Raw genomic sequence first — 27,827 nt, 5'->3', positions numbered from 1 at the left:
GTAGCATTTTGAAGCAAAATGTACAATATAGGTCAAAGGTCAAGGTCAAAGGTCACAACTGAAATTCTGTGTAGAAGTTTCAAAGCTCCCATGTAGTGCTATCATATAAAGCAAACAGAATCAAAATTGGCTCATAAATGACAGAGAAGTAACAAATTGAACATTTTGATCACACACGGACGCACAGACAGACGGACGGACAGACAGACGGACGGACGGACACACGGACACACACACGTACGGAGCCCGTTTCATGGTCCCCTGCTCGAACTCGTTCGGCGGGGACAATAAAGTACCGGTATGTTTTTTGCTAACAAAAAAGAATATCAATTTATTGCTGGGAAAATGATCAAAGAAAATGGGATTCAATCGCGATTCGAACTGGAGACCTCATCCCTTGCATTTATCCCCAAGTTGATTTATCCTTCAGGTTTATGTCGGGTTAAGAGTGTGTGTGTGTGTGTGTGTGTGTGTGTGTGTGTATGTGTGTCCCTCACACACATGCTGCTACAGCTTCTGACGACACAAGCATCGAGAATTTTTAAAGGGTTTCTGGGACAAACACTGAACTAGGGCTTTCTATAACTCAGTGGGTAAAGCAGCGGGCTACCAATCTGGAGGTCTCGGGTTTGAATCCCGAAGGAATACCATTTCCTTTGCTCATTTTTCCACAGTTTCCCTTTGTTTGGATAAAATATCAAGGAACATACAAGCCTCTAGCTAGAAATATAACTGAAAATAGGTGATTAAAGGGTGTGTACAGATCTGGTTGAGGTGAGGATTTAGCTTTAACGTTTTGCGAGATATTCAGAAACCACTCTATGAGATGTCAAAGAGCATGCAATTCTAAGGGGTATCAAAAATTCATTTGATGAAAATCGGTTTTGAAATGGCTGAGATATCCAAAAACAAGGTGAAACAAAGAGATCTTAATAAACGGCGTGGCCTGTTGTCTTTTATCAAATTTATTATCAAGTTTTTGGGACATCTCAGCCATTTGAAAACCAATTTTCATCAAATAAACGTTGAATCCTTCTTAAAATTACATGCTCTTTCATATTTCATAAAAGGTTTCTCCTTATCTCACTTATTAATGTTATAAACCTGAATCTCCACCTCAACCAGTACTGTACAGTCCCTTTAAAACCCCTGCTCCTGCAGCTCAGACTCCTATGAAAAAGGAATTGAACCAGGGTTTAATAAAAGGTTCTGTTTGTGTGTGTGTGTGTCTGTGTGTGTCTGTGTCTGTGTGTAGTACCTTGTGAGTTTGATCAGGTTTGTCGTGCTCTTTCTTGTACATCCCAAGTTTATGTAGAAATCCCCAAATGTCACAAAGTTTTGGTAAAATTGTGGTTACCATGGCAACACTTTGCCGGGCAAACACAAAAATCAGATCTTGATCCACATCTATACCTCAATGCCATAATGTAAACCAAATTTGATTTCAATCACTTCAAAATTGTGGAAGTAGTTCACTCCACAAGATTTTCAAGAAAATGACATAATGTACCCTAAGTTTCATCTCAAGAGCTTCAAAACTGTAGGAGTTTGCAATGCAAGATTTGCTACTGACTGCCCGACCACATGCTGCTTCCTGTATATCTCATACACTTTGTGTATGTGTGGGTATAATACAGGGCCCGCAGAAAGGGGGGGGGGGTCTTGACGCTTGCATGAGCTTCTAGATGCAACGTCCCTTTTGTGCCCTTTGGTGATGTGTTTCCCCTGCATGTATGAATGCTTCAAGCCAAGTTTTGGTGGTATCCATGTCCAATGATTGCAGAGGAAGAATGCATGCATTCCTTGCTTACCAACACTAGGAGTGGTCCCGCCTTCAAAGAGATTGGCACAGAGTTCCACACGGTCAGCTCCTGAAATTTTATCACAAATATGACACTTTGACAAATTTACATTTGTCCATGTAATTTGACAAATTCAATAAGACCACCTGACAGTGTAATATCTACAGAAATGACATTTTGAACACAATGCAAGCAGGCTTCATATCTACTTCTCAAACACACAATTTTTAAATTGTTATTGGATGTCCGTTAGCAGGTCGAAACTATCCAGATATTTCTAACTGCTATATCACTACTTTATACTACCTTGGTGTTTAGTACTATTACACCCTTTCATTATTCCGTACTAAAGTACTTGAATATCATTATTGGTACAACATATTCAAGACTGAATATTGATATACTCTATGCATTTTACTTGTGTTCTCAAGAAGGGTTAAACTGAAATTAAAGAAATGACACAAAACTTACCACCACACTGGGCAGCCAAAGCAGACTCTACAGAATCAATGCACACCTCTATGGCCATGGCAGCAGCCTACAAGAGCAGTGTACAAGAAATTCACCTCTATCATGTGAAAAAAGTCATTCCTTGGTCTAACAAGCATCTATATTACAGTACATGTAGATAAAGCTTCCTGCTAAAAACAGAATGTACACTAGTTCAATTATCATCAACTATGAGAAATGGGTTCTAGGATTACACTCAGACTTAGTCTGCATTTCATTACAATATGGCATCTTCATACATTACAAATCAAATGTAGAAGAAATGCATCAGAAGCAGGTATTTTGTTTTTGCATGAGGGTGCTCAGATCATGTGTACATAATTAATTCATTTTCAGGTAGAATCAACTGTCCATACAGTTTACAAGTTTGACACATACAGCACTGCACTAGGTAAAACAGAACACGCCGGTACCGGCAGACATGGTACATTACATCCATTTGAACTGGCTTTAGTGAAGTGCTATCAAGGAAAGAGTTAAGCCCCATTTGAACAGAGTCTTTCAAACTACAGTTATCGCAGCAACGTCCAGGTAATGCCAGGGCTTCAGTCACATACTTACAAAATGTAGCCACAAGCTCTGTTGTTTACCTTTGCCCTTATTTCCAACAGAAAGAAAAACACATGGCATCAATTGAAAGAATAATAACAGTAATGACGGCTCATAAATTCATTACATTCAGCAGTCCTTAGGCTTAAAGGTTCCCTGAAATTCAAATGCATGTTGATTTGTGTTGATTTATGATACCCTCGACATCACTTTTGCGGTGAAATAAATATCTATCTCTCGCCATGTCTTTTGTCAGGACCCCGTTTACAGTGCGGGGCTGGGCCGAGCCGCAGCCGAGCCCAGCCTCAATTGCGGGGCCGAGCCCCGCAATTTTGTCTGTTTACACTGCCGGGCTCGGCCGCGCTTTTAATTCAAACCTTTTAATATTTTGTAGTAGTGGCGCTCTGCTTGTAAACAAACACAATTTGGTATTGTCTGGTTTTCAGACCCTTTGCCAACTGAATTCCGTGGTGACGAAGTCGCCGTTCGGGCAAAGGCCTTTGTCGAAGGAAAAATCCTTTGCAGGACAAAACCACCTTAACCTATACTAGTTTTTGACTTCGAGGGGTTAATATCCTGAATAGCGAAATAGTATAGGCAGAGGGTTTGGAAGCCAGACTAAAATTGGCCGTGCATTTGGCCCAGTTTGAGCTTACACTGAGAAAAGGCCGGGCTCCAGAGCGTGGCCAAATGCGCGGCCAATTTTGGCCTCACATTTGGCCTTTTGCGCGTTTACACTGAAATGAAGGTGGCCGCGGCCGAGCCTCGCACTGTAAACGGGGTCTTAGTCACATTAATATCACAGAAAAATGAAAGTTATGTTGAGTCGAGGGGAAGGTGCATTCCAATGTCTTTTGTTAAACATATCAGTACTTTAACAATGACTGACAGATGAGGTCACAACAGGAATATTGGTTTGGAAGGGTTTTTTGTGGGCGTATCCAAGTAATCTGAAGAAAAACAGAACAAAAATTAGTTTAAAATATATGGATTGAGTGTTTCTAGATATTTGTTTCACTGCAAAAGTGATGTTGAGGGATTCATAAATCAACACAAATCAACATGCATAACCCTATTTCAGAGAACCTTTAATGTTAGAGTTATGTGGGGGTGTAAGGAGCACTTTTGTTTTTTGCCATGATATAGATCTAAATGAATGTACATGTACTCCATTTTCTTTCTCTTTTTTTTTTTTTTGATATGATGAATCAATGATACTCACTTGTCTTCTGGGACTGAGGTGACTTTTGTTGATTTCCACACTACTGGTACCTCCCAGAGTCACACCACATGGGATCCGCACTTCCTTTCCACTTGATTTTGAACACCTAGGAGCCTTAAAAAAAGGAAATTTTGGGACAAATTCTCAAAACGTTGTCTTCCAGAACCATTTTCCATGTCACAAATGAGAATTCAAAATGCAAATAAAATTGCATAATTGGTTTACACTAAATTGCACAATTATTGGTTCCCAATGCAGTAGTAAATAATAATAATAATAAATAACATGGGATTGGGAGGGGGACACCACTTCATATAATGAGCAGATACATGTATTTATAGAGTGCCTTTCAATTGGATTCAAGGCGCTAGGAGATGTCATCCCTGGGCACCATTAAGAGATAATACCCGTAAATAAATTACTAGGCAGAGACTAGCTAATGCAACACTAGAGTAAAAAGCATGTTCCCGTAGGTCTACCTGTACCTGTTACCAAATCCCCAACACAAGTTGTCAAGAAGAATAAAAAATCACAAGAATCAAAAATCATTCTCAGGCACTGCACACCAGTCCAAAATTGTTATCTCCTGTCCTGAATCTACAATGAGGTACTGTTCATCACATTCGGGCATACACAGTTTACGCAAACAATGAAAATTCACAACGAAGACTGATGAAGTTACACCTGTTAAAAAAAAAAAAAAAAAAAAAAAAAAAAAAAAAAAACCTTCGTTCTGAACAGATTCACTATCAGACACATTTTCTAGTATGTGGGACTAGGCAGTCTGTGCCTCCTTCAATTAGCTGAAGATTACTTTCTTCCCCTTTTTGCTCTAGCCAAAAGCAAGCTGATCTTTTCTGCTCTGCTTCCCCTTTCCAAACTTGTAAATACTAGTAGTGGAAAACTTACGGCCCATGTTGACAAATTCTCAGACCGAGCCAGCAACGGTGCAGGCCGACTGGATCATTTCAGTCGCAAAAAAAAAGAAGGCATTATTACAAGTACAAAGGTTCAACCCACAGAACTCTTACACACGTTTGACCGTAACTGACCAATCATGAGGCTAGGATCTGTACACACCTCCTCACTGGGCGGGTTCAGTTACTGATTGTGGTTGCAAAAAGGCACATTTTGAGGATTTTGACTGTCTATTGGAAGGTATTTGAATCATTTCTAGAATGCATCATGATAATTATGCTGATTCAGAAAAATCACAAATGAGCGTCGCGTGATAATTTATTAGGCCTACCTTTGCCTATTTGTGATTACGCTGTATTTTCTCAGCTGGGAGTTTGTCACGTGTTGCCTTTAATAATCAACAGTGTAAAAAGAAAAAACATGATTTCTTTTTAAAAAAAGGAAAAATTGATCCATGTTTGCCCTTCAGATAAAGATCGCAGATAAAACGGGAACCCTTGGCAAAGTCGAGTGTGTCGTGTCACACACGAAGATCCAATTCCCATTAGAGTTCATGAATGACTCATTACTAGTATAGCTTTTATGGAGATGCATACATGTTTTTACATCAACAGGTTGGCACAACTTTGCCAACTGCACTCGCTTTTGCTGAATGCGCATTTTTTAAAAGGGAGTACAGTTGGTAAAACACCGACTATCAAAAATTATGCTGGGTGTCTTGACCATTAAATACCACGTATCTTTTATAAGTAGGGATGGCAAAAAGTAGGGCCTACCTATAATTTCTATCAAATAGATCTATATCTTTCTTAGAAAGTGGCGAGTGATTGAGACACGAGACTTCCTGTATGCGCGGCAGATCCACTGAGTTTGGCACATGCTTCAAATAATTATTTTCGGACATGGGTTCAGAAATTAGACAATTGTGACTCCATTCTCTTAAACCTCCTTGCTACAGGAGTACAGGAAACCCATAGTCCTGTCATATCAAAGAAATGTACTCCAACAGACCGTTTCTGTCAGATTTATCACAATTTTATAGTTATGAATATCTGTTAAGTGATTTGTTATTTTAGCTATATTGCTGCCGATGGCAAAATCTGCAGCAAAAAAAAAAAAAGAGAGAATCCCAACGTAAAATCAAAATGTGTCACACGTTTGCATGAACGCCGCCATATAATCTCTTTATGTCACACAATTATATGCAGCAATTAGCAGCATAAGTCATATCCGTAATTTAGCACACAGTCACTAAGTGCACGACCACCCACCCTCACACATCAACACATGTATGTACGTAGACCTACATAAAAACTATCAATATCTACATGTATTTAGTATGCATAATAATACATGACGCGTATTATGCCTATATACTATAGGCACCCTATATAATGCGAACTTTCTGTATACATACAGAAAGTTCGCATATTGATTCACGAACATTATAAGAAACGCAGAGTGATATACCTCTCACATTCTTCCGCTGAAAGAAATTCAGAATGTTGTAAAAAAGAAAAAAATGCACTAATTTTCAACAAGGAAATAAAATTCAACAATAACTATAAATATCTTAATAATAAAAAAAAAGATTATGCAGCTGATGATAGTCATTCATGAAGAGAATATTACAGAACATGCGCTTCAAATTCTTAACAGTCCCTGCATTTTGAATGGTGTCTAAAAGGTTCCATGATATTTTGCTCCTGCGACATACTACACTGTAAAAACATCGGTGTTAGATTTAACACCACGGGTGTTAAATCTAGCACCGATCAAACTTCAATAGAGGACCACACCCACGGGTGTTAAAAATGCACTGTGATGGTGTTGAAAAGTGTTCACCCGACACTTCGTGGTGTTAGTTTGACACTGTACCTGGTGTTATTTTGACACTGTACTGGTGTTAATTCAAAAATGACACCACATGGTGTTGATTTGATATTTGTTGGTGTTAATATCAATGGTTTAACACCCGTCCAGCTTCAATAAGAGACCACACCAGCTGGTGTTACTTTGGTGTAAATTTATTTTCACATTAAAAAAAAAAAAATCTAGTATTTCAATGTAAAATTCTTGATCGTCTTGTTTAAATCAAAAATCAACAAGAAGTGCAGTTACTAAGAAACTCTTCAAAAACAGTTTAAAATTTGGAAATGACACCCGGAGGTGTTAATTTAATTAATTTAACACCATAAATGAGCACCGAAAATTTAACACCAGCTCGGTGTTCATGCACTATTCAACACCGGACTTTTTGCAGTGTACTTCCATGAACTACAATCTGCACGCTAAGCCTAACATAAATTCTACCCTCAAACATGACCCTAACCCTAATTCTAATCCTCACACCAAACTAAACCTAAAACCATAATATTATCACAACCCTATAACAGGGCTCGACACTAACTTTTTTGTTTGGTGGCCCGATGGGGCCACCAAAATCCTCAATTTCAAATTTTTGGTGGCCCGAGAGAAAAATTTGGTGGCCCCGAAAAAAAAAACAATAAAAAAACATTAAAAGTCCTGTTTTTTTTAATGAGTCAAATATCTAAGTTTTATCCAGTCATAGTAAGAATTGGAAGTTGGACATACATCTACTCATAAATAAACCTCAACAAACTCGCAACACTCACTCTCAGGCACTTTCATCCATCCTTTAAACAAATATAACTGCTAATTTCCGGCGCAAAAAGTTACGAATTAATTGACGTACTTTTCAAAAAATTTTGGTGGCCCGAGGCGGGCCACCAAATTTGCCCTTTTTGGAAATTTGGTGGCCCGACTTTCAATTTTGGTGGCCCCGGGCCACCGGGCCACCGTTAGTGTCGAGCCCTGCCTATATAATAATCTTAACCCCAAGTCGGAACAATAGAGTCACAGGAGCAAACGTCGTATCACCGTCTTGCGGTGCTCATGAGAATCGAATACTAAGGTTTGGCCTGAGAAGGACCACATTGAGTGAGTCAGATAAACGGATATATTGTGATTGTAACAGTGTCTGCTGCAAACTATTTCTATCTCGTTAACCTATACGAGCTGGCAGTAGCTAATAGACCCTTCGCATTTGGACATTAATGTTGCCCCCCCCCCCCCCCCATAATCTCGCCGTTGCTCATACTATAGTGACTGTCACTTTTATTAACTTATCAACCCCATGACTATTGGCATAATTATGATTACTTTTCACCACTATTGCAGCTCTTTTTTTTTTAAATGAAAACTCTTTTATGAAAACTCAGTTTACACTGTATTTAGGGGCGGACGCAAAAATTCCATAAGGGGAGGGGGAGGGGGCTTTACAAAATCAAAGGGGCGCAAGCGCCCCTCCAATTCTTTCTTTTATTTCTTTTGTTTGAGGGGAAAAAAAAGGAAAAAGTAGGGGGCGCCCGGTGCGCCCCCGCCTTGATCCGCCACTGGTTTTACATTTGGTGTAGAATTTCCACAAATATTGCATCCATGATTATTGACGTTATGATGAAGAAGAATCACAATCGCACTCCACAAAGTCGCTTTAGGCAACGACGTGTTGGTAGGCCTACTATACAGTATTCAAAACGTTCGAACTCTTCACTAGGGATTGCCTTTGAATCTGCCAGCTTTTGACTACATGGTTCAATACATAGTTCAATAATCATTTTCATGCATTCTAATGAAAAAAAAAAATGTCTTCGCTCTACGGATTGAAAGACATTTTATTCTATAATGGGTACTCAGTACCCGACTCTGAGATTTCAAAGAGGTTCTATGCTCACTACCTACAGAGGGCGAACTACACGGAAGGGGGAATCGCGATATCACCACCGGCCAGTAGTGGACATGTACACCACACGCACGTATAAATGGCAACGGTTGTGTGTATTGCAGTGCAAGTGCTGTGATAAATTGTGTGGACACAGCTAGCTAGCTAGCTAGGCCATAGGACCGGGCGTAGCAACGGAACATTCTAGAGAAGATGATGGTAAGTATGAGGGAATCCAGGAACATCCATGTGATTTTCTGACAGAAAATATATGCGCCTGCATTTACGACATGCTCTTTTGTTACATTCAATACCACGGTCTCTATTTTACAGATTGATGCGTCTTTTTTCCAGCATTTTGAAACTTTATTATCACGTGCATTTCTTCATCTTTGCTAACTAGGCTGATAGACCGATGTATTCATTTCTGCGCTGCTCAGCCGCTTCGTAAGAAACTCTATGCGCTTAGCCTCAGTGTTCGCCTCTAATCACTGGTAACGTGTGTTGATGAACAAGCTAGTGTTGGGCCATCCAGGGCACTAGGGGCCACACACAGTCTTAAGGTCTTTTTTGGTCAGACTATCATCGAGACCAGTGTAGAAACGGTTAAAAAGCCCCCAACAAAGCCCAACCCACCCGGCCCAGTTTTCGGCCGGCCTCCAGAATCCAGGCACTTCTCTGTGTGTTCTCACTTACACTGACTGTATCGCAAGCTAGCAAATTCTACTGTCACAACACAAGAGAACATTGAATTTTTGTCATTTTTTGTACAGGATCAATGCCGAATGGAAAATAGTGAGGTTATGACATGGTTAGCTCACTCATTTGCATATATATTCATATTAGGGTGTCTGGTAGATTTTTGCAACAGGAGAAATACAAGTCATTTCACACTAAAACATACATATCCATAATGTCCATAGTTTACATAATACATGTGCAAAATTTCTCACCATAATCATGAATAATAGTGAAGTTATGAGCAAATAAAAACAGGGTATTTTTCATCCTCACGCTGTCAAAACCTTGGCGAAAAAGTGGGTCGCGAGCGTCATGAAATTCACTGTCAAGCGCACTCCAGTGGGCGGTGCTATTCACTGTGTTCATCACATTCAAAGCGCGCGTGTTTCTAAGGCTAAGCGCGCATCCTTGTCAGCTAGCACACACCTACCCAGCCAGCTGTGTTACGTGCGAGGCCCGCTTCGATCCCGCGGCACGCACTTGTACTTGCACTCGCACGCGATTTGTACACACGGGTTTACGTACGAGACCGATGACCCATCATACATACAAACGTAGGTCTAACAGCGCGGCGGAGTAAAAGCGCACACAGTAGTAGTGCATACAGTGCGTATGTAGTACAGTGTACATGGAGACGCGCACATGTACCGGTACTCACGTTACGTACCGGCGGTGCGCTATAGCAGCTACGTGCGGAGGCTGAACATCGTACCTATGCATGCAAAACCGACTCGACTGTATGGAGCTTTGCGTAAGTGCGCGCCGTAACCACGAGTCATGGCGTGTAACTACGTGTCTAGACTTGTAGGCCCCGCCTCGCTTAGTTCGCTGATGCTGTTACTATGCTGACAAGGGTATCTTAATCGCTATTTCGCGGGTTTATCCTGGGGAATAAGCGAAAAACCAATGCTATTTTTGGATTCAGCACCATTGAATCCTCCTACACTGGTATGGCCAGTTTCACAGTCGGACGGAACAGCCGAGTTATAGCGATGTTTAGGCTTAAATCTGAATTTAGGTAGCAATACGTCTTGATATGTAAACTCGGCGTAGGACAAGAAGAATGAGACCACCACAAGCTTTCATATGATACCAAATTTATGGAGATTTGTTCCCGGGATAAACCCGCGAAAATGCCCGAAAGGTGATTTTAAGCCAAAATTGTGGGTCCACTTTTTGACCGAACGCGCGCCCTACGTTTGCCCATTGCCCAACTCGCACTGAACGCATCTGGTAGTCGTAAGTTTATTTGAAAATGCTAGCGCTTTTGCATTCAAAATGTGACTTTCGTGATATCATTTAGTATCGAAGATAATATGATAGATTTCTCTTATTGTAAAAAATGTATTGAAGTAGTTTTATGTTCTGTAGATGCATATAGACCTAGAAAATCTAGTTCAAAGATGACTTGTGAACTCGCGACTTTTGCGTGAATTTCGAAGGGGATGACAAAACGCATCGCGCTACCGACGCCCTATTCATATCCACTGCACTGAGACAGTAGTCGGTAGTTTTGCACTCCCACCGTTCACGAGCGATGACGTCATGCATGTCTCGCTCAGTATGGCGCACTGCACGCACCATGCCGTTGATCCCTACCATAGCAGATTACGGCCAGCTAGTATCGGTTGATGATCGGTTTGCTATCGCTTTCAACTATGAAAGGTTTTCCCTCATTGGTCGGCTTGCTCTCCCCACAATGCCTTCTGAAAATGACATCATTGCTTTCATCCATTCATAAGCTTTACGTTGATACCACACTACGGTTTGACTGCCGTATGCCATGTACACAGTTTAAGCAGCGCCTCAGTCAACACAGCGCAAGCGCAGATCCCCGACATGCATAATTCATGTCGCCCCAGAACCCACCGAGAATGCCTGCCGCTCCACCACTCAACTCCCAATTGCCTACAGAATATCGATATCTCGACTGTCGGCTGTGCAATCGCAGCAAGGAGAGAGCTAAAAATATCTTGGCCTCTTCTCTCTCGGGCTCTCTCCGCTCCGCGATGCGCTTGCAGGGTCTTACCTCGTTGCTGATTGGCTGAGCCACGACTGCATTGGCCGTGTGTATTGTGTGCATCGTGTCTCGCTTGCTGTATCGCTAGTATGCACAGTGCGTGTAGTCACTGCACACTACAGATGTATCCCGCTCTTGTAACCCGTTTGTATGTACAGTTGAACCTCTCGTATCCGGACAAGTCGGGACCGGGGCTCATCCGGATAAGGGATTTGGCCGGATACGGGAGACTCAATGCTTTATACATGTACATAATATACATACACATGTACAGTAGCCCATTGTAGTACCACATGTAGTAACGTGTATACTGCAACCTTTTCATTGTTACACTGAGTAACAGACCCCAAAATAGAGGTTCGTGTTTGCAAGAATGAAATCATTTTCTTTTATAAATTCTTGGGATTATTTACCTAAATAACTAAATAACTATTAAGAAATGTATCAAGTATAATGTATTTCATGTGTGTTTGTGTAGGAGTTCTCAAGGAGTTTGGAATCCCCCTTTCCTCCCGGAATAATTTAAAAAAAAAATCATGGCGAGATTGCGTCCGTATAATAGAGAGATCCGGATAAAGGGAGGCCGGATAAGAGAGGTTCAACTGTACTCTAACAGCCTCGCAGCGCACCGCTGGTATCGGATAGGTTGCTCGCTACGGAAATCTAACATTTTCAACATTGATCTATGCACTTCAAACATCCTCGCACATACATTGCACATACTCGCACACGGTAAAAGTAGTATCAAAACACAGATAAATCGCTCGAGAATCCATAAAAAAATATCACTTGGATGAAAAAAAACTGCATGTATTAGGGTGTCGGATCGTGCGCTGCCAACATTACCGCGATTGTGCGCCCTATCTCATAACACGCAACTCCCATAGGGCACAATGGAAACGCGCGTAGTGCCGATTTTGACTTGAGATTTTGAGCCGGATTTTGCCTTTATATTTCCCCATAGCAAGCCGCCAACAAATCTTAACAAATTTGGTATCATATGAAAGAAGAAGTTGGTCTCCATCTCCTATTAGAGCGCCAGCTAACATTTCCGACGATAAGTTGATGAAAACATCGTTAGAATCACATATGTCCTCGTATCTCAGCGTCTGCTTCGATATTCGAGCCAGCGTGTGGCATGCGAGTAGTTTAGGATATGCTGAATCCGATGGTGAGGTTAGTTTTTCGCTAGCTCAACGTCTTGGGTTGGGGATATTGCTTTGAAAACACCCCTTGCAATAATTTTTTGGTCTCAGCGAACGTGTCAGGCGTGGCTTCGTATGCAACAACCATAGTAACGTCCGCGCAAATACGCTCATGCATATGTAAATCTACACGCATTCGCCGCCACATGGCGCGAAGCTTGATTGTGTGTGCATGCAGATAGCTCACTGTGTGTGTGTGTGTGTGTGTGTCTACCGTAGCAAGCTAGCTGGTTCGCTATAGATCGCTATGTGTTTGTGTGTGTGTGTGTGTGTCTACTTATAATACGTGCGCTCCAGTGCCACTAGCACTGAAAGCAGAGCTGTCGCTTCGCTTGCGATAGTTCTACAGCACTGAGTTCTATGAGGATACGACTGCCCATGATTCACAATGTGCATAATGATGTGTGCGTTGTATGTATGGATGCAGTGATGGACGCCCGTAAACCACCTGGCACATCAGTTTCAACGGAGAAAAATACTGAAAAAGTTGTACTATTACTGGATTGGTAATGATCATAATAGGCCTACAATGTATGAGTTAGCAATACAAACTAACGACCACGTAGAGTCATTGTTATATGCACTCACGAATCACGAGTTGCAGTCTTTCTCGCGATCTTTATGCTACATAGCAGATAAGCCTAGGCTACACAACGCATCAGCATCGATGCATCAGGCATGTCGATTGTGAAGCGGTGGAAGGTACAGACACCGATCTTTACTGCTGAACTTCCAATCGACAAAAAGGGCAAGCAAAAGATTTCGGAAACATAGACTCTTTAGCCATGAATGTTCACACAAATGGTGGTAAAGTAGCCCCAATTCCAAGGCTATAGCCTTAATTTTTTTTACGCGAACTGTCATGATGGATCTTCTCTGACTGACAGAATTGATGTGTTTTTCGTATGTAGCGCTAGTCGTCACATACACTGCAAGTATAATACACACAGCTGTACATTACAGTAGAGTAGCGTGTGTGTAGGTAGTACAATACACTCAAAGCATGCATGCTTGCTCATCCGCCGATGTTGGCTGGGCCGGATGCATGAATGCGCTACGTGTTCATTCACAACGCTGAGGTATACACACACAGCACACACAAAGTATGACGACACGATGGAGCGTGGCTTCTGCGCTGGTTACGCGTTCTAACAAACCACTGTACGCTCATTAATCGGTCGCTAGAGATCCGCACGGGAATGCTACTTTTCGGCGTTGTTTGCAAACATGATTTGGACACATTTTCGTGCGTGCTCATCAAAAAAGAGTGTAATATTGCAGTGATTTGAAAGTTAAATTTCTCGAGATAGAATAATCATTTTGCCATGAAATTTGAAATATATGTTAATGACATAATTCTCTTTCATATGAAATAGTTGATAATCCACCTTTTATAGAATTTCAAAAGTTGCATGCTCCAGACACCCTACATGTATGACCAAAACTACTCCTTTGATGACATATTCCTGGCACAGATTGCCGGAAAATTCCATATTTAAGGGCGAAATTATACGAAAAATTTGTGTTGTTTTCCAATAAGCAACGGAGGTGTACGTGGTATCAACGTAAAGCTTATGAATGGAAGAAAGCGATGATGTCATTTTCGGAAGGCATTACGGGAGAGCAAGCTGACCAATGAGGGAAAACCTTTCATAGTTGAGAAGCGATAGCAAACCGATCATCAACCGATACTAGTTTGCCGTCGTCTGCTATGGTAGGGATCAACGGCATGGTGCGTGCAGTGCGCCGAGCGAGACATGACGTCATCGCTCATGAACGGTGGGAGTCCAAACCGTAGTGTACCATGTGCACCTCTGTGGCTTACTGGAAAACAATGTAGATTTTCTGTATAATTTCGCCCTATATTATGGAATTTTCCGGCAATCTGTGCCAGGAATATGTCATCAAAGGAGTAGTTTTGGTCATACATGCAATTTTTTTCATCCTCGTATTTTTTGATGAATTCTCAAGCGATTTATCTGTGTTTTGATACTAATTTTACCGTGTGTGAGTATGTGCAATGTATGTGCGAGGATGTTTGAAGTGCAAAGATCAATGTTAAAAATGTTAGATTTCCGTAGCGAGTGACCTACCCGATACTTCTGCAGTGGGCTGCGAGGCTGTTGGGGTACATACAAGCGGGTTACGAGAGCGGGGTAGCATGCAGTGACTTCACGTGCTGTGCATGCTAGCGATGCGGCAAGCGAGACACAGTGCTCACAATACACATGGCCAATGCAGTCGTGGCTCAGCCAATCAGCAACGAGGTGAGACCTGGTAAGCGCATCGCGGAGCGGAGAGCCCGAGAGAGAAGAGGCCAAGATATTTTTAGCTCTCTCACTGCTGCGATCGCACAGCTGATAGTCGAGATATCGATATTCTCTATGCAATCGGGAGTTGAGTGGTGGAGCGGCAGGCATTCTCGGTGGGTTCGGGGCGACATGTATTATGCATGTCGGGGATCTGCGCTTGCGCTGTGTTGACTGAGGCGCTGCTTAATCTGTGTACATGGCCTATGGCATCCAAACCGTAGTGCACCAGCACTGCCGTCTGAAATCTGTAGCTGTAAGAACTTTTTTGCAGGAATTAGCAAAAACTTCAAAATGTCATTTCTAGCTCCCTTATTTTTCATCTGATTTCATTCAAATTTTTACTGTTGAATTCGTAAGATTTTACTAGATTGATGGCACATTACAAATACTGTAGACCCTTATTGTTATTATTGCTGTTGTCATAATTGTTATCATTATTTGATTGTTTGTTTGTTTTTCTCCACCATACAGCAACCACAGATTATCGTGTTAAAAGAGGGGACGGAGGCCTCCCAGGGGCGGTCTCAGGTAGTGAGTAACATCAATGCCTGTCAGGTTGTGGCTGATGCTGTCAGAACCACGCTTGGACCACGGGGCATGGACAAGCTCATTGTGGAGAATACGGGTAAATGCCAAAATGATCTGACAAAAAAATGATGTTCTCTTTCTTCACAATGGTTTGCGTGCATAGCTTAGTTAGCAGGGACTCTAGCGTTGTCATTTCGTAAAGCATATGATTGTTTCCAAGAATGTGTTCAGCATATTACACCTTCCATATTTAACTCTTTGACTGCCACGTTCACACACATGACTCTGTCGACGGCTTGTCAACTTCGCATATTTTGCTCAAATGCGCAACTGCACATAAACTGATCAATAAATTCCAATATGACACAGCGTCATGTTCACATAGAAATTTACTGTGTACATTCCAGCAAAGCTTGTAATTTTCTTCACGACTTTGGTGCACTACATTTCTAGCATGAATGCTTCCATGAGGAGTTAATACATGGCTTTGAAAAATTGTTTTCAAAAAGTGTTTGCTGTCTCAGAATGATTATGTAGCACACAGGGAATTTTTCTTCGTGACATGCATAGAGTTAACAGCCGTAATGGGCCAGTAACAACCAGGATAATTGCCGTCACATATTTAATTAAACTACCTTGTAGGCTCCCTGTAGATTATATTTCATTCATTATTCTCTCCTTCATTTACTTGTCAGTTAGCATGTCTCTCTCTCTCTCTCTCTCTGTCTCATTTTTTTTTCACACTTTGATTGTGTCTTTATAATGTGACAAAGATATATTGCATGTACCTGCATTTTAAGAGGCTATATTTCTGAAATTTATATTATCTTTCTCTTATCCATTTCACGTGCAGGAAAGGTGACAATATCTAATGATGGTGCAACTATTGTAAAGCTTCTTGACATCGTCCACCCTGCAGCTAAAACATTGGTAGAGATATCAAAGTCCCAAGATGCTGAGGTACACATTTTGAACTCTCCTTGTAAGGGCTTGCAAATCTTGGAAGCTAATCATTTAATCTCATTGATTTTTAAGGCTGATGGAAGTCATATACTGCTTTTCAAATGTTTTAGATATTCAATTTCAATTTCAATTTTATTTTCGTATTTCTCGATAGAAAATACATAAAATACAACAAAATATGATAATACAGAATGTCCAGCTTGGATATTGGTACAAAAAGAAATACAAACATATAGTACATTGCGGTCGATGTGTCATTTTCAATCAAAGTAAAAGAATGCTAAAGAGAAATATGATGGAACCTACTACAAAGCAAAGCTTGTTGAGTGTAGGTCCCAACAAAAGCCTAGTGTGGAGAACAGGATGAGGAGCATGGGTACAACTAAAGACCAAACTAAAGAATAAACAAAAGAGAATGACTATTAATACTCGGGTGTACAGAAGATTCTCCTCACATAATTTTATGTGTATGATAAAATTCCTCTTGGAAGTGAGGTTATTATGGTTCTACTTTTGGTATTGTGTACCATTTCTACAGGATAGCACATGACACCACTTTCATGAAAGGGTACAAGATTTTAGTAGAGTTGGTCTGCAGTTGACTAAAAGTCTGAGTAGGTAATAAATGTATTTTAAATTCTTGCTGAGTAATTTGGGCATGTGAAGTTGGTCTACATCAATATGAAACTTAAAAATACAAACAAACGAGTTATTATCATAGCTTCACAGTAACTGATTACCCCTCTGGCTCCTCCCACAACATCTTTTATGACTCCTTTCTCCTATCTCAACTTGTTTTCTCTTCCTCTGTCTGTTCATTTTCAACATGATATTCATTACCATTCTCCTTTCCCTGTTGTTTTCTGATGTGTTAGGTTGGTGATGGGACCACAACGGTCACCCTACTAGCGGCAGAATTCCTCAAGCAGGTGAAAACCTTTGTTGAGGACAATGTCCACCCTCAGGTCATCATCCGGGCATTCAGGAAGGCCACCCAGCTGGCCATTGAAAGGATCAGGGAGATTGCCATCAGAATACCAAAGGAGGATGTAGAGTAAGTCTGCACTTACATGCTTGATTTACAGTAACCCGTGAAGGTCTCTATGCAAAGGTAGACATACAGGGACAAAGATTTGTTCTTCTCTTAAAGGACAAGTTCACCTTAAAGAGAGTGCAGCAACATTAGTAGAACTCATCAGTAAAAGTTTGAGGAAAATGAGACAATCCATGCAAATGTTATGCATTTTTGAAGATTTAGTGCTGCCATTGCTGTATGAGAAGACTACCACAGCATGTGATGTCACATGCATAGAATGATATAAAGAAAATATAAAGAAAATTCAACATCTTTTCACTTTTCTCACATAATAAAATAGCACTTACTTCTTTCAAAAGGAAGGGGAATAATATTACCCTTGCCATACATCGGATACAAGTTGAGGGAATGTGCACTTTTTCGTGAAATTATTTGTATATTTTCATAGGCATGCAACGTCATAAACTGCAGTAGTCTTCTAATCCAACAGTGACTGTGTGAAAACTTTAAAAATCCATAGTTTTTTAATGGATTTTCCGATTTTCCTCAAACTTTTCAGGGGCCCCGTTTTATCAAGATAATGATTGTGAAATCAACGCTAACTTTATCCAACTTGAAGTCCGCTATAACTTTCAATTAATTGTAATTTTCCGTTTACGAAGAGACTTGATAGTCAATTACAGTTATGGCTGATCACCATGACTTAATTATTGATTTAGTCGAAACAAAAAACACGGGATGAGGCTGGTTTCCGTTACTGTTTGCTTAAAAACAATACAATACATAAAGCAAAACAAACAACAAAAACACCTATTAGTATAATACATGATTGTTTGCCACGGCCATGGAAGCATAGTCTGCTAGTGCGACGCAGTATTATTAGCGCTTATTTTGCAACAAAACCGCAAAATATGCCATTTTGCGTTGTATTGAAGAAAGTAGGTCAATAGATCTAGCACATCTCGAGCTCAACGAAAATCTGCGTACGCATGTACCGTAAAGATCCCGCACACTATGTAGGATCTCAGTAAATCTAACGTTATAACAGTATTCATTGACTTGGATATAAACGTACAGTAACCGACTGTCCAAGGTGAAGGTCGTGTATGCATTGTTTCAAGTCCTGTGTGTTTTCATGTAGGATTATGGAGACTTGTGAGAGTGTGGTGACTACGGTAGCTTGTTTTTACCTCTACGGCGCAGATCGGCTTTGTAAAAAATAGATCGCGAGTCTACATGTCGAAATTGTATACCTAGTAGACGCTCTAGTCATGCAGTGTTACGATAAGTACAAACAAATCGCTGTAACGAACATTACTTAGGCCTTTTAATATGTTACACCTGTTCACTGATTAGATCTTAAGTTACTGTCGTACTCGGTGCTATAGAATTAAACTCTTTATTTTCTGTATAGGCCTACTAAACTCTTGATTAGTATCTATTGATGAACCAGCTCTACGTAGGCCTACGCACGTCAGAAATCACTGGTTTCCTCGCATATGGGTTCTTTGGCAAGATAGGCATTGCACACAGATGCGGTTCCATTTACTAGGTTACTTAGCGATGGCTTGATTGGCGGGCGGGCGGGCCGAGGCGCCGGGCGCGCAGGCTGGGATTGAGACTGCTGTCTAACCGTTAGGGTGTTTGCGTGCAGCAGTCGCGTAAGCAATGCATGCCGATCGTGAATTTCATGCAAGGAAAAGACCATAATTACATGAAAGAAATGCAACTAAATGTTAGAGAAAGTGAGCTTAGTTAGCAGACATACATTTTTGACAAGACCCCAGCTAGACTAGGAAACGAAAGTGTGACAGTCATCTTTCTTCTGTAAATTGCCACACAATTGAGTCTACCTAGACTGTCTCTACTTAGAGTTAATATCTTATCAACTATAAAGTTATCATGGATTTGGAGCGGTTGAGAAAACTTATATGTTGATTTGGGAGGAAGTTGGAGTTGATTTCAACTGTGGGTGTCTTGATAAAATGAACTTTAAGTGGATTTGAAAGTTAATAATAGAGTAAGTGGACTTAGAGTTGATATGAGAAGTTAATCGTAGATTATCTTGACTTAACGTTAAATTTATCTTTTGATAAAACGGGGCCCTGATGTATTCTACTAATATTGCTGCATTCACTCAATCGACATGTGTATTAAGGTGAACTTGTCCTTTTAGAGTAAAACAAGTCTGGAGGTGGTAGGAGATGCTATGTCCTATGCTAATTTGCTGCTCTGCAGGACAAACATTGTAGATTAGGTTACGAGGGTAGGTTTTTCGGTCAAATTTACTGTTGACTGTTTGTCATATGAGAGTGTACACAAAGATTAAAAAGAAAAAAAAAACAGGATTGAGTTTGATTATTCTCTTGAGAGTAAAATGCAACTGTAGCTCAAAGATAGTGGTCATATTTCCTATTGCAGAGAGCACAGGAGTCTGCTGAGGAAATGTGCTGCTACCACACTAAGCTCCAAAATCATGGCCACCCAGAAGGACTTCTTTGCCAAGATGGTGGTGGATGCTGTCAGCTGTCTCGATGACCTCTTGCCCATGGACATGATCGGGGTCAAGAAAGTGCAGGGGGGAGCTCTAGAGGTCAGTGTGCATGATTGTACTCTGGAAACCTCTACTGTGGTGCATTCTATTCCAGCACTTGTTACATTACAGTCCAGATCTCAACCGTCCTAGTTTCTTCTCAATCAAACTACGAATCAACTGATATGAATAGCCCGATTCCACAAATATGAGTCAGCGTATGTGGCAGTACAAGTATTTTCTACTCCTTTTTTTGAGAAACGTGCATCGTAAAATGCTGTTAAGATAATTCTCCACGCCAAAACCAATACTAAATGATGTGAGTGAATTTTTTTTCCCCCACAAAAGCAACTTTTATATGTCTGTGTGTGTGGTAGAAAGAATGGGTAGTTTAGGAAACATTTACAAGAGTGTAAAAAAAAAGAAAAAAAAAGAGTAATGTAACATGTAAGACAAAAATGTCTCATAACTAGCCCAGAGGAGTCATGCTTTTGTAGCATTTTTACCAGAATCTGTGTTTCTATGTATACCACCACCATGTCCACAATAAAGTCAGCTGAGTGGATCCTATCAGTATCTTTCTCGGTGTTTCTATTGTGGCACATTACATCGACCAGCTTTCTCCCAAGGCTTGTGGATGGCTGTTCTAGTCCCCACCATCTTGGGTCAGAGGTCGGTTGATCAGTCTCTTGAGAGTTGACCCTTGACCTTGCATGTAGCCTCGCTGTATGCAGACCAAGAAGAGGGTCATAGTAATAGAGGCTGACATTGCTGTTTACCATTATCGCAAAGCTTTAATGTGCAGTGTTTTGAGGGACAGGTACAGTGAACGCTGATTAAAAAATTGTCCTTGGACCAGTGTAGTCACTTTGGTATATCACAATTTTGTTATATCGGGCTTTGAAGAACAGTAAAATACAGACGATCTTTGCATCATGGAAAAAAGTGCAACTAACTTGTAAAATGTGTATTATATCAGTATATTTTGTTTATCGTGTGGTTTTAAGCCATGGATCACATACAAACAAACTGTAGTCTCTACCCCAAGGCAGTTATTCAAAAGTACTAGAATTGTGATTTGACTCTTACGACCACCTGTGACTGTTCTATATGAGGTATCAATGGTACTTACATTGTAATAAGAATATAGCAATCCTAATTTTGCTTGAAGATTTGAGACCTTCCAGATGACTAATTTTTTGTTGTTGCTCAAATCACCTAAAAGCTGACATCACAAAATCCTTCAATTGAATGACTGCAATTAACATATTACATATTACATTGTGTTGATTATCTTTGCCTGTTTGTTTGTTAGCATCTGAGAGTAGTCTTGACTAATCTGAAGAGCTGTATGCCTCTTCTTCACCCACCCAGGATTCCCTTCTTGTTGCGGGTGTGGCCTTCAAGAAGACCTTCTCCTACGCTGGCTTTGAGATGCAGCCCAAGAAGTACACCATCCCCAAGATAGCCATGCTCAATGTGGAGCTAGAACTCAAATCAGAGAAGGAGAATGCTGAAGTCAGGGTGGAGAGTGTAGAGGTAAAATATGTAATTTTCATGATGTTTGAAATGGTAGTGAAGAATTCAAACTTGGGTTTCAATTCATAAAAGCATGTCCTTTGTTTGAAATATCATCCATTAGTACACAAAGGATGAAATGAGGTGTAATTGCTAGATCGTCAAGGTTTCGAGTCATTGCTGAAATGTATTGATACTTCAATGTTTTGATGAAATTCTGTTTTGTAGTGAAAATTGTAATGATTTTAGTACCTATATTTGGAGCAAATGGCGTCAAGTTTACCAGTGTACACATACAGTACTGAAATCCCATTGAGTGAAGGAGCAAGTTCTCACACGTGCTCTTATAGGTGTTTACACATAGAAAGTATAAGAGAGTATATGGTGGGACAGTTGTACCATACATGCTTTCAAATTTATGGTAAGTCTGCATGCAGTTCAACCCAGCTTGATACTGATACATTCAAATGGGACTGATTACCATATAAGAGAAACATGATCCCTGAAAGAAGGGCAAATTTTATTGCGTTCTTAGAAAGAAAAATAAAAGGCACTGTTTTTCTTTGGGGCACCAGATTGACTCTTTTACAGCCAGTTTATTGCCTCACCATTTCTCATATCAGCAGTATTATACACAAATGACTAAAAACTTTCATTCAGCACCGAATTTCACCATTTCTCATATCAGCAGTATTATACACAAAAGACTAAATTTTACCAGTACCCTCACTGCATTTGGCAGCCAAATTATCCCATATTAATCCAAGAGTGTCAGCCAAAATGATATGTGATGAATGGATCTGTGTTGTGGTCTTCCAGGACTACCAAGCCATTGTAGATGCGGAGTGGTCCATCCTGTACGACAAGCTGGAAAAGATCTACCAGAGTGGGGCCAAGGTGGTCCTGTCCAAGCTGCCCATTGGAGATGTGGCCACACAGTATTTTGCTGACAGGTAAGGAGAAACATATTCAACTAAACTTCACAAAATAAGGATTCTTCTCTATTTTCTACATTGTGGTCATGTACTAGGAATAGCTTAAATTTGTTGATAATAAGAAAAAAAAATGATGAAAGACCAATCAAAAGCAGAAATCAGAATCATTTTTGTTTCTGTATGCATTTTCTAGCAGCCAATTATTAAATGGTACAAAATATAAGACATGCATTTGTTGAAACTGCATACCTGCTTTCACTTTTTATCAAATGTCAAACACAAAATGGCTTCAGTCTGACTCGCTGCAGTTGTCATAGCAATGTAGCTTTTGCATCATGAAACTCTGTTGCATGGTGAGTTGTTTTACCAAGCATAACTTCTCTCCCCACAATAAAGTCAGCTGAGTGGATCCTATCAGTATCTTTCTCGGTGTTTCTATTGTGGCACATTACATCGACCAGCTTTCTCCCAAGGCTTGTGGATGGCTGTTCTAGTCTCCACCATCTTGGGTCAGAGGTCGGTTGATCAGTCTCTTGAGAGTTGACCCTTGACCTTGCATGTAGCCTAGCTGTATGCTGACCAAGAAGAGGGTCATAGTTATAGAGGCTGACATTTTTGTGTGTGTGAATTGCTAACTCACTTTCATGAGATCAGTTTGTAAATTAGTAGATGAGGTGTTATACTCAGACCTTACTCTGTACAACTTGTAAATTTCTATGTTTCAAATCCTAAGTACCTTTTTCATGATGTAAATTTTGTTTCCAGATAATTTTTTTTTTGCTGCACAAATACAGATCATCAGTGGATGCAAGGCTCCACATTAGCGGTGGCCCAGGGCCACCAAAAATAGATGCCTAGCTACCTCCTCTTTAAGAAAGATATGTATTGGTGGCCCGATCGGAAGAAATGTCATTGTCGTGCCACCGAGAGAGAAAGTTTGTGTCAAGTCTTGGTGTATGAGCTAGATTCAGTGCAGGAAGTTTAATACAAAGATGGATGAAGAGTCACTCAAACTCGTTTGCAACTTTTGTGATTACAGGGACATGTTTTGTGCAGGACGTGTTGTTGCAGAGGATTTGAAGCGTACGATGAAGGCCTGTGGGGGCGCTATCCAGACGTCTGTGCAGAACATGACAGATGATGTCCTTGGTACATGTGCTGAATTTGAGGAAATGCAGATTGGTGGTGAAAGGTAAGCCACAGTTTACAAGTAAAGACTCCTGTAAGGATCAGAGAGTTCAGATTGTAAAGGAGGGCCATTGTTTACCTCTGGCCATCATTCTACACTCTTTACACAATCAATAAACCAAAGAGTATTTGTTTTTATATGCTGGAAAAAAAAAGTGATCATCAACAGAGGGAAGTTATATGAGACATCAATATCAACTGTCAGCATCAATTGCAAACTTTAGATTATGTGAGCCAAGTAAGGGCTCAGAAATGTGCACACTAAATGGCCAGAGGGCACTTTGGCAAACTTTGCTTTTGCTCAGACTGGCAATGTTTTTTTGTTTTCTTGCCTTTGGTATAGATGTCCACCTTTTGGAAGAAAGTGAAGAATGAGATTATTTTTCTGTTAACATCCTCCCCCCCCCCCCAAAAAAAAAGAATCTACTGATCTATATGAAATCAATTGTGTTTCTTAGTAATGTAACATTTGACCATGAAGGACGTGTAATGACATTTTTACCATCTACCATTTTTGGCTACACGAAAGTGATCTCATTTTGAGAACATCATGCTATTTTCTGCAAACTAATGCTACTCATGTTTAGCAGTAGTTATATTCTCATTCTTTTCTTCTTGCCAAAACTCTCAGATATTATTCCTGACTCTGTACCCAAACTTTGATTTGTTATCTTTCAGGTATAACTTCTTCCGAGGCTGCCCGCAGGCCAAGACGTGTACCATCATCCTACGTGGTGGTGCCGAACAGTTCATCGAGGAGACGGAACGATCTCTCCACGATGCTATTATGATCGTCAGGAGAGCAATAAAGAATGATGCTGTTGTTGCAGGTATGTGATCTGCATGTTCCTTGTACTCTGTTTTGTCACAGGAGAAAATTTGGGGGCTTCTTGCTGTGCTCTTTGTTTTTAGAACAAGTGACTGAGTTCGTAAAATGCCAAAGGAGTGAATGTTTTGATTCATTTTAACACCCGTAATGTATATGAATTTTGTCGGTGTATCATAAAACTCCCAGGACCGTGTGGAGATCACAAACATTTGGTTCTGCATGTACCCACATTATGTGCAAATAATGGACATATGATAGTGGTTATTATTATCTGCTGCCCGTACTGTATGTTTCGCAGACCACGTATCTAAAATCAAGCAGGAAATATCCACAAAAGAAAGGCACTGGAGATAAATGCAGAAGCCCCAGTGATTGTCTGACAGTGGAAGAAAGTATGTTGCTCCTCAGGTGCCCTGCCCTTGCCCTAGACCTCCTGGGGTTAGGCAGCTCAGTAGATGACTTAATGGCCTCCTACCTTTTTACTTGGATAGCACCATGTGAGCAAATAGACTAAGAAATACATATCAGAATCCGTTCATAGGCAGACATGATAGGTAAATATTTCAGTTTGTAAGCAGTTGGGCACTAAACCTGACTAATGTAAGTCAGTTGGTTGTGAGCTCATATGCACATTTCCCAAATAACTTTTCCTTCATTTCATGAATAATCACATTATAGATGCTTATCTTGGTGCATTTAAAAACTAACATGCCTGTTATCAAAATTGCCTTTTTCTGCTTATGCACAAAGTGGAACAACAAACTTATCATTATGAAGGTATTACTCTCCTTGTTAATATTCTATGGCTTGTCTCTCTCGCCAACTCACGGTAAACCCGTTGATTCTCCTACAGGTGGTGGAGCCATCGAGATGGAGCTTAGCAAATACCTGCGAGACTTCTCCCGCACCATCGCTGGCAAGCAGCAGATCCTGATTGGAGCCTACGCCAAGGCCCTAGAGATCATTCCCCGCCAGCTGTGTGACAATGCCGGCTTTGATGCCACCAACGTCCTCAACAAACTCCGCCAGAAGCATGCCCAAGGTAGGACAGAGAAAGGCATCTTGATTGTAATGAAATTCATTTACCAAACAATGTTACATTAACAAACATAATACAAATAGCAAAATAGTCAAAAGTTAAAGAACATTGCAGTTGGTAAAAAGAACCAGCAATAGCAAGTAGACTTGTCGAGGCCAGTCCTTTCATAGTGCAAATTATAGTAGTGGGGCAGATATGTGAAAAAGATGCTCACATCCGGCGGAAAGTATGAAATTTTGCATATAGGGGTATTTTAAGGCGCTGATTTCAAAAATTGCCGGATCCAAGAGGTCTGGCCACGGGGTCGGCCGCCATTTTGAATTCCAATATGGCCGCCGTCAAAGATCCCTATCTTCAGATCTGAATGACATTAGCCATTGGAATTTGATATATAAAAGCATGGTGACATGATGACTTCAATAACAGACTTATTTGATATGTCTGACAAGCTGCACGGCAGCCAATTTGAATTTTTATACATATTTGCCATGTTGGAGTGTTGAAAATCTCTATCTCGGGTTTGTAAATTAGGCTACCTGATTGAGCGCGCGTTTGTAACTGATAGAGTGCGCGCTGCTGTATTTACATTGTGACGTCAATGAAAGGTGCATTATGCTTCCTTTTTGCTGCACTTTTTGACCTGCCCGTGAATGTTAGTCGTGATGTTTGTCTTCGTAGCCACATTGGAATTCAAAATAGCAGGCATTGCGTTTGTCAGACACATCACATCAGTTAATATATTAACTCAGTATGTTAAAATACTTGTTTACACCTAATTTCAGGGTCACTCTCCACTTAGAAATCGAGATAGGGATTTTGAATATTTTGTCGAGGCGGCCATATTGGAATTCAAAATGGCGGCCATTCGATGTTTGTCAGACACTCCAAATCAATCGTCATCAAAGTCAATGTGTCAAAACGCTCATGTGTACCAAATTTTGGTGCCACAGGTCGTTCAAACCTGAAGATAGGGATCTTTGAATTTGTTTTGTGATGGCGGCCATATTGGAATTCAAAATGGCGGCCGACCCCGTGGTCAGATCTCTTGGATCCGACAATATTTGAAATCAGCGCCCCAAAATACCCCTATATGCAAAATTTCATACTTTCCGCCGGATGTGAGCATTTCGACCAATTTTTGCTACATATCTGACCTACTATAGGAGTTATTTCATTGTTTTTAATTTGGGAGTATCACCAGAGTCTGGTACCCCAGTCCTAGTTGTCAGATGACAATAAAATGTATTGCGTTTAACAGAGTAGTATTAGAATATCATGCTATTTGATTTCCTTAATGGTGTTGCTCAATAAGGAATCACACTTTGTTAATATGTGTTTGTGGTTGGTATCAAGTATCCCAGTTCAAATGCTGATTTGCAAGCACTCTATGAGGGGAAAAATATGTTCCTTTCCTGTTAGTAAAACAGCTGTTTGTTGAACTGCCAAGTTGCTACAGTGAAAATATTTGCAATTTCTAAATTGCAAATCGTGAGATAATCATATTTACAGGGATCGACGAGGTCAATGCAGGGTCAGACACCAAGATGCCAACATGAGCAAAAACTTTGTTGCTCAATCATCTTTGATATGTTACAACTCTTTTTTTTCACTCTGCAGGAGGCATGTGGTACGGGGTGGACATTTACAGTGAAGACGTCGCCGACAACTTTGAGGCGTGTGTGTGGGAGCCCTCTATTGTCAAGATCAATGCCCTGACAGCAGCCTCAGAGGCGGCATGTCTCATCCTATCCGTGGACGAGACGATCAAGAACCCCAAATCCTCGGCACCCTCTGACGACAGACCCTACAAGCCTATGGGCAGGGGCAGAGGAAGGCCACGTTAAGTCTGGTGGTAGGCTGATCAAGATTGTCTAGGTCTATTCACAACTCCCACTCTTGCTCATGCCTTGTTTCTAAGAATTTACCCAAGAAGGCAATCCCTGAAGGTATTCTGTCCTCATGTTTATTCAATTTGATACACAATACAGTACTGAATAGCTCTCATATCCAAGCAAGGGACCAGTTTAGATGTGTAGACTCTAGTAAGTTAGAGTTTGCGTGGCCAGCAACTTAGATTACTTCCAGAAGTTAACAATTCTGTGTGTGATTCAGTTTCTAGTACATGCTCCCAGCACTCTTGCATTCTGGGGTAGTTGAGAAATGTCGTCTTAGGGTTGAAGCCATACAGTGTCAGGTCTGCTATTTTGTCAGCTAAGTGCAGTCAGGCATTTGCAAAT

The 27,827-nt window shown here is 40.7% G+C and overlaps 2 protein-coding genes across 2 annotated transcripts in view; one reads left to right on the top strand and one right to left on the bottom strand.

Moving 5' to 3' along the window:
* The window catches only part of LOC139724344 (copper homeostasis protein cutC homolog), a 30,918-nt gene extending 25,828 nt beyond the window's left edge, over positions 1 to 5,090 (bottom strand). The window contains exons 1-4 of the mRNA XM_071635494.1: positions 4,993 to 5,090; positions 4,084 to 4,197; positions 2,274 to 2,340; positions 1,812 to 1,871 (exon numbers count right to left, since the gene is read on the bottom strand). Of these exons, the coding sequence (XP_071491595.1) occupies positions 1,812 to 1,871; positions 2,274 to 2,331 (118 nt within the window). The 5' untranslated portion in view covers positions 2,332 to 2,340; positions 4,084 to 4,197; positions 4,993 to 5,090. The remainder of the gene's footprint in view (positions 1 to 1,811; positions 1,872 to 2,273; positions 2,341 to 4,083; positions 4,198 to 4,992) is intronic.
* Positions 5,091 to 8,897: 3,807 nt separating this feature from the next.
* LOC139724314 (T-complex protein 1 subunit eta-like) lies at positions 8,898 to 27,434 on the top strand. The gene is made up of 11 exons (XM_071635457.1): positions 8,898 to 8,962; positions 15,493 to 15,646; positions 16,403 to 16,509; positions 17,388 to 17,566; positions 19,970 to 20,141; positions 21,456 to 21,620; positions 22,419 to 22,552; positions 23,574 to 23,726; positions 24,401 to 24,552; positions 25,405 to 25,593; positions 27,208 to 27,434. The coding sequence occupies exons 1-11, from the start codon at positions 8,957 to 8,959 to the stop codon at positions 27,432 to 27,434; spliced, it is 1,638 nt and encodes a 545-aa protein (XP_071491558.1). The 5' UTR covers positions 8,898 to 8,956.
* The last annotated feature ends 393 nt before the right edge of the window (positions 27,435 to 27,827 follow it).

Source organism: Diadema antillarum, unplaced genomic scaffold, assembly GCF_040938485.1.
Source record: "Diadema antillarum isolate AM-2024a unplaced genomic scaffold, OU_Dant_1.0 scf00000211, whole genome shotgun sequence".
NCBI lineage: Eukaryota > Metazoa > Echinodermata > Echinoidea > Diadematoida > Diadematidae > Diadema > Diadema antillarum.
Note: the sequence above shows the minus strand (reverse complement) of the source record. Positions and strands in the feature narration are given on the sequence as shown.

Bases quoted from the DNA above. Each gene is read 5' to 3' on its own strand.
- LOC139724314 (XM_071635457.1), top strand. The intron at 16,510-17,387 runs GTACACATTTTG...CTGATGTGTTAG, and splicing joins CAAAGTCCCAAGATGCTGAG to GTTGGTGATGGGACCACAAC. The intron at 22,553-23,573 runs GTAAGGAGAAAC...TTGTGATTACAG, and splicing joins ACACAGTATTTTGCTGACAG to GGACATGTTTTGTGCAGGAC.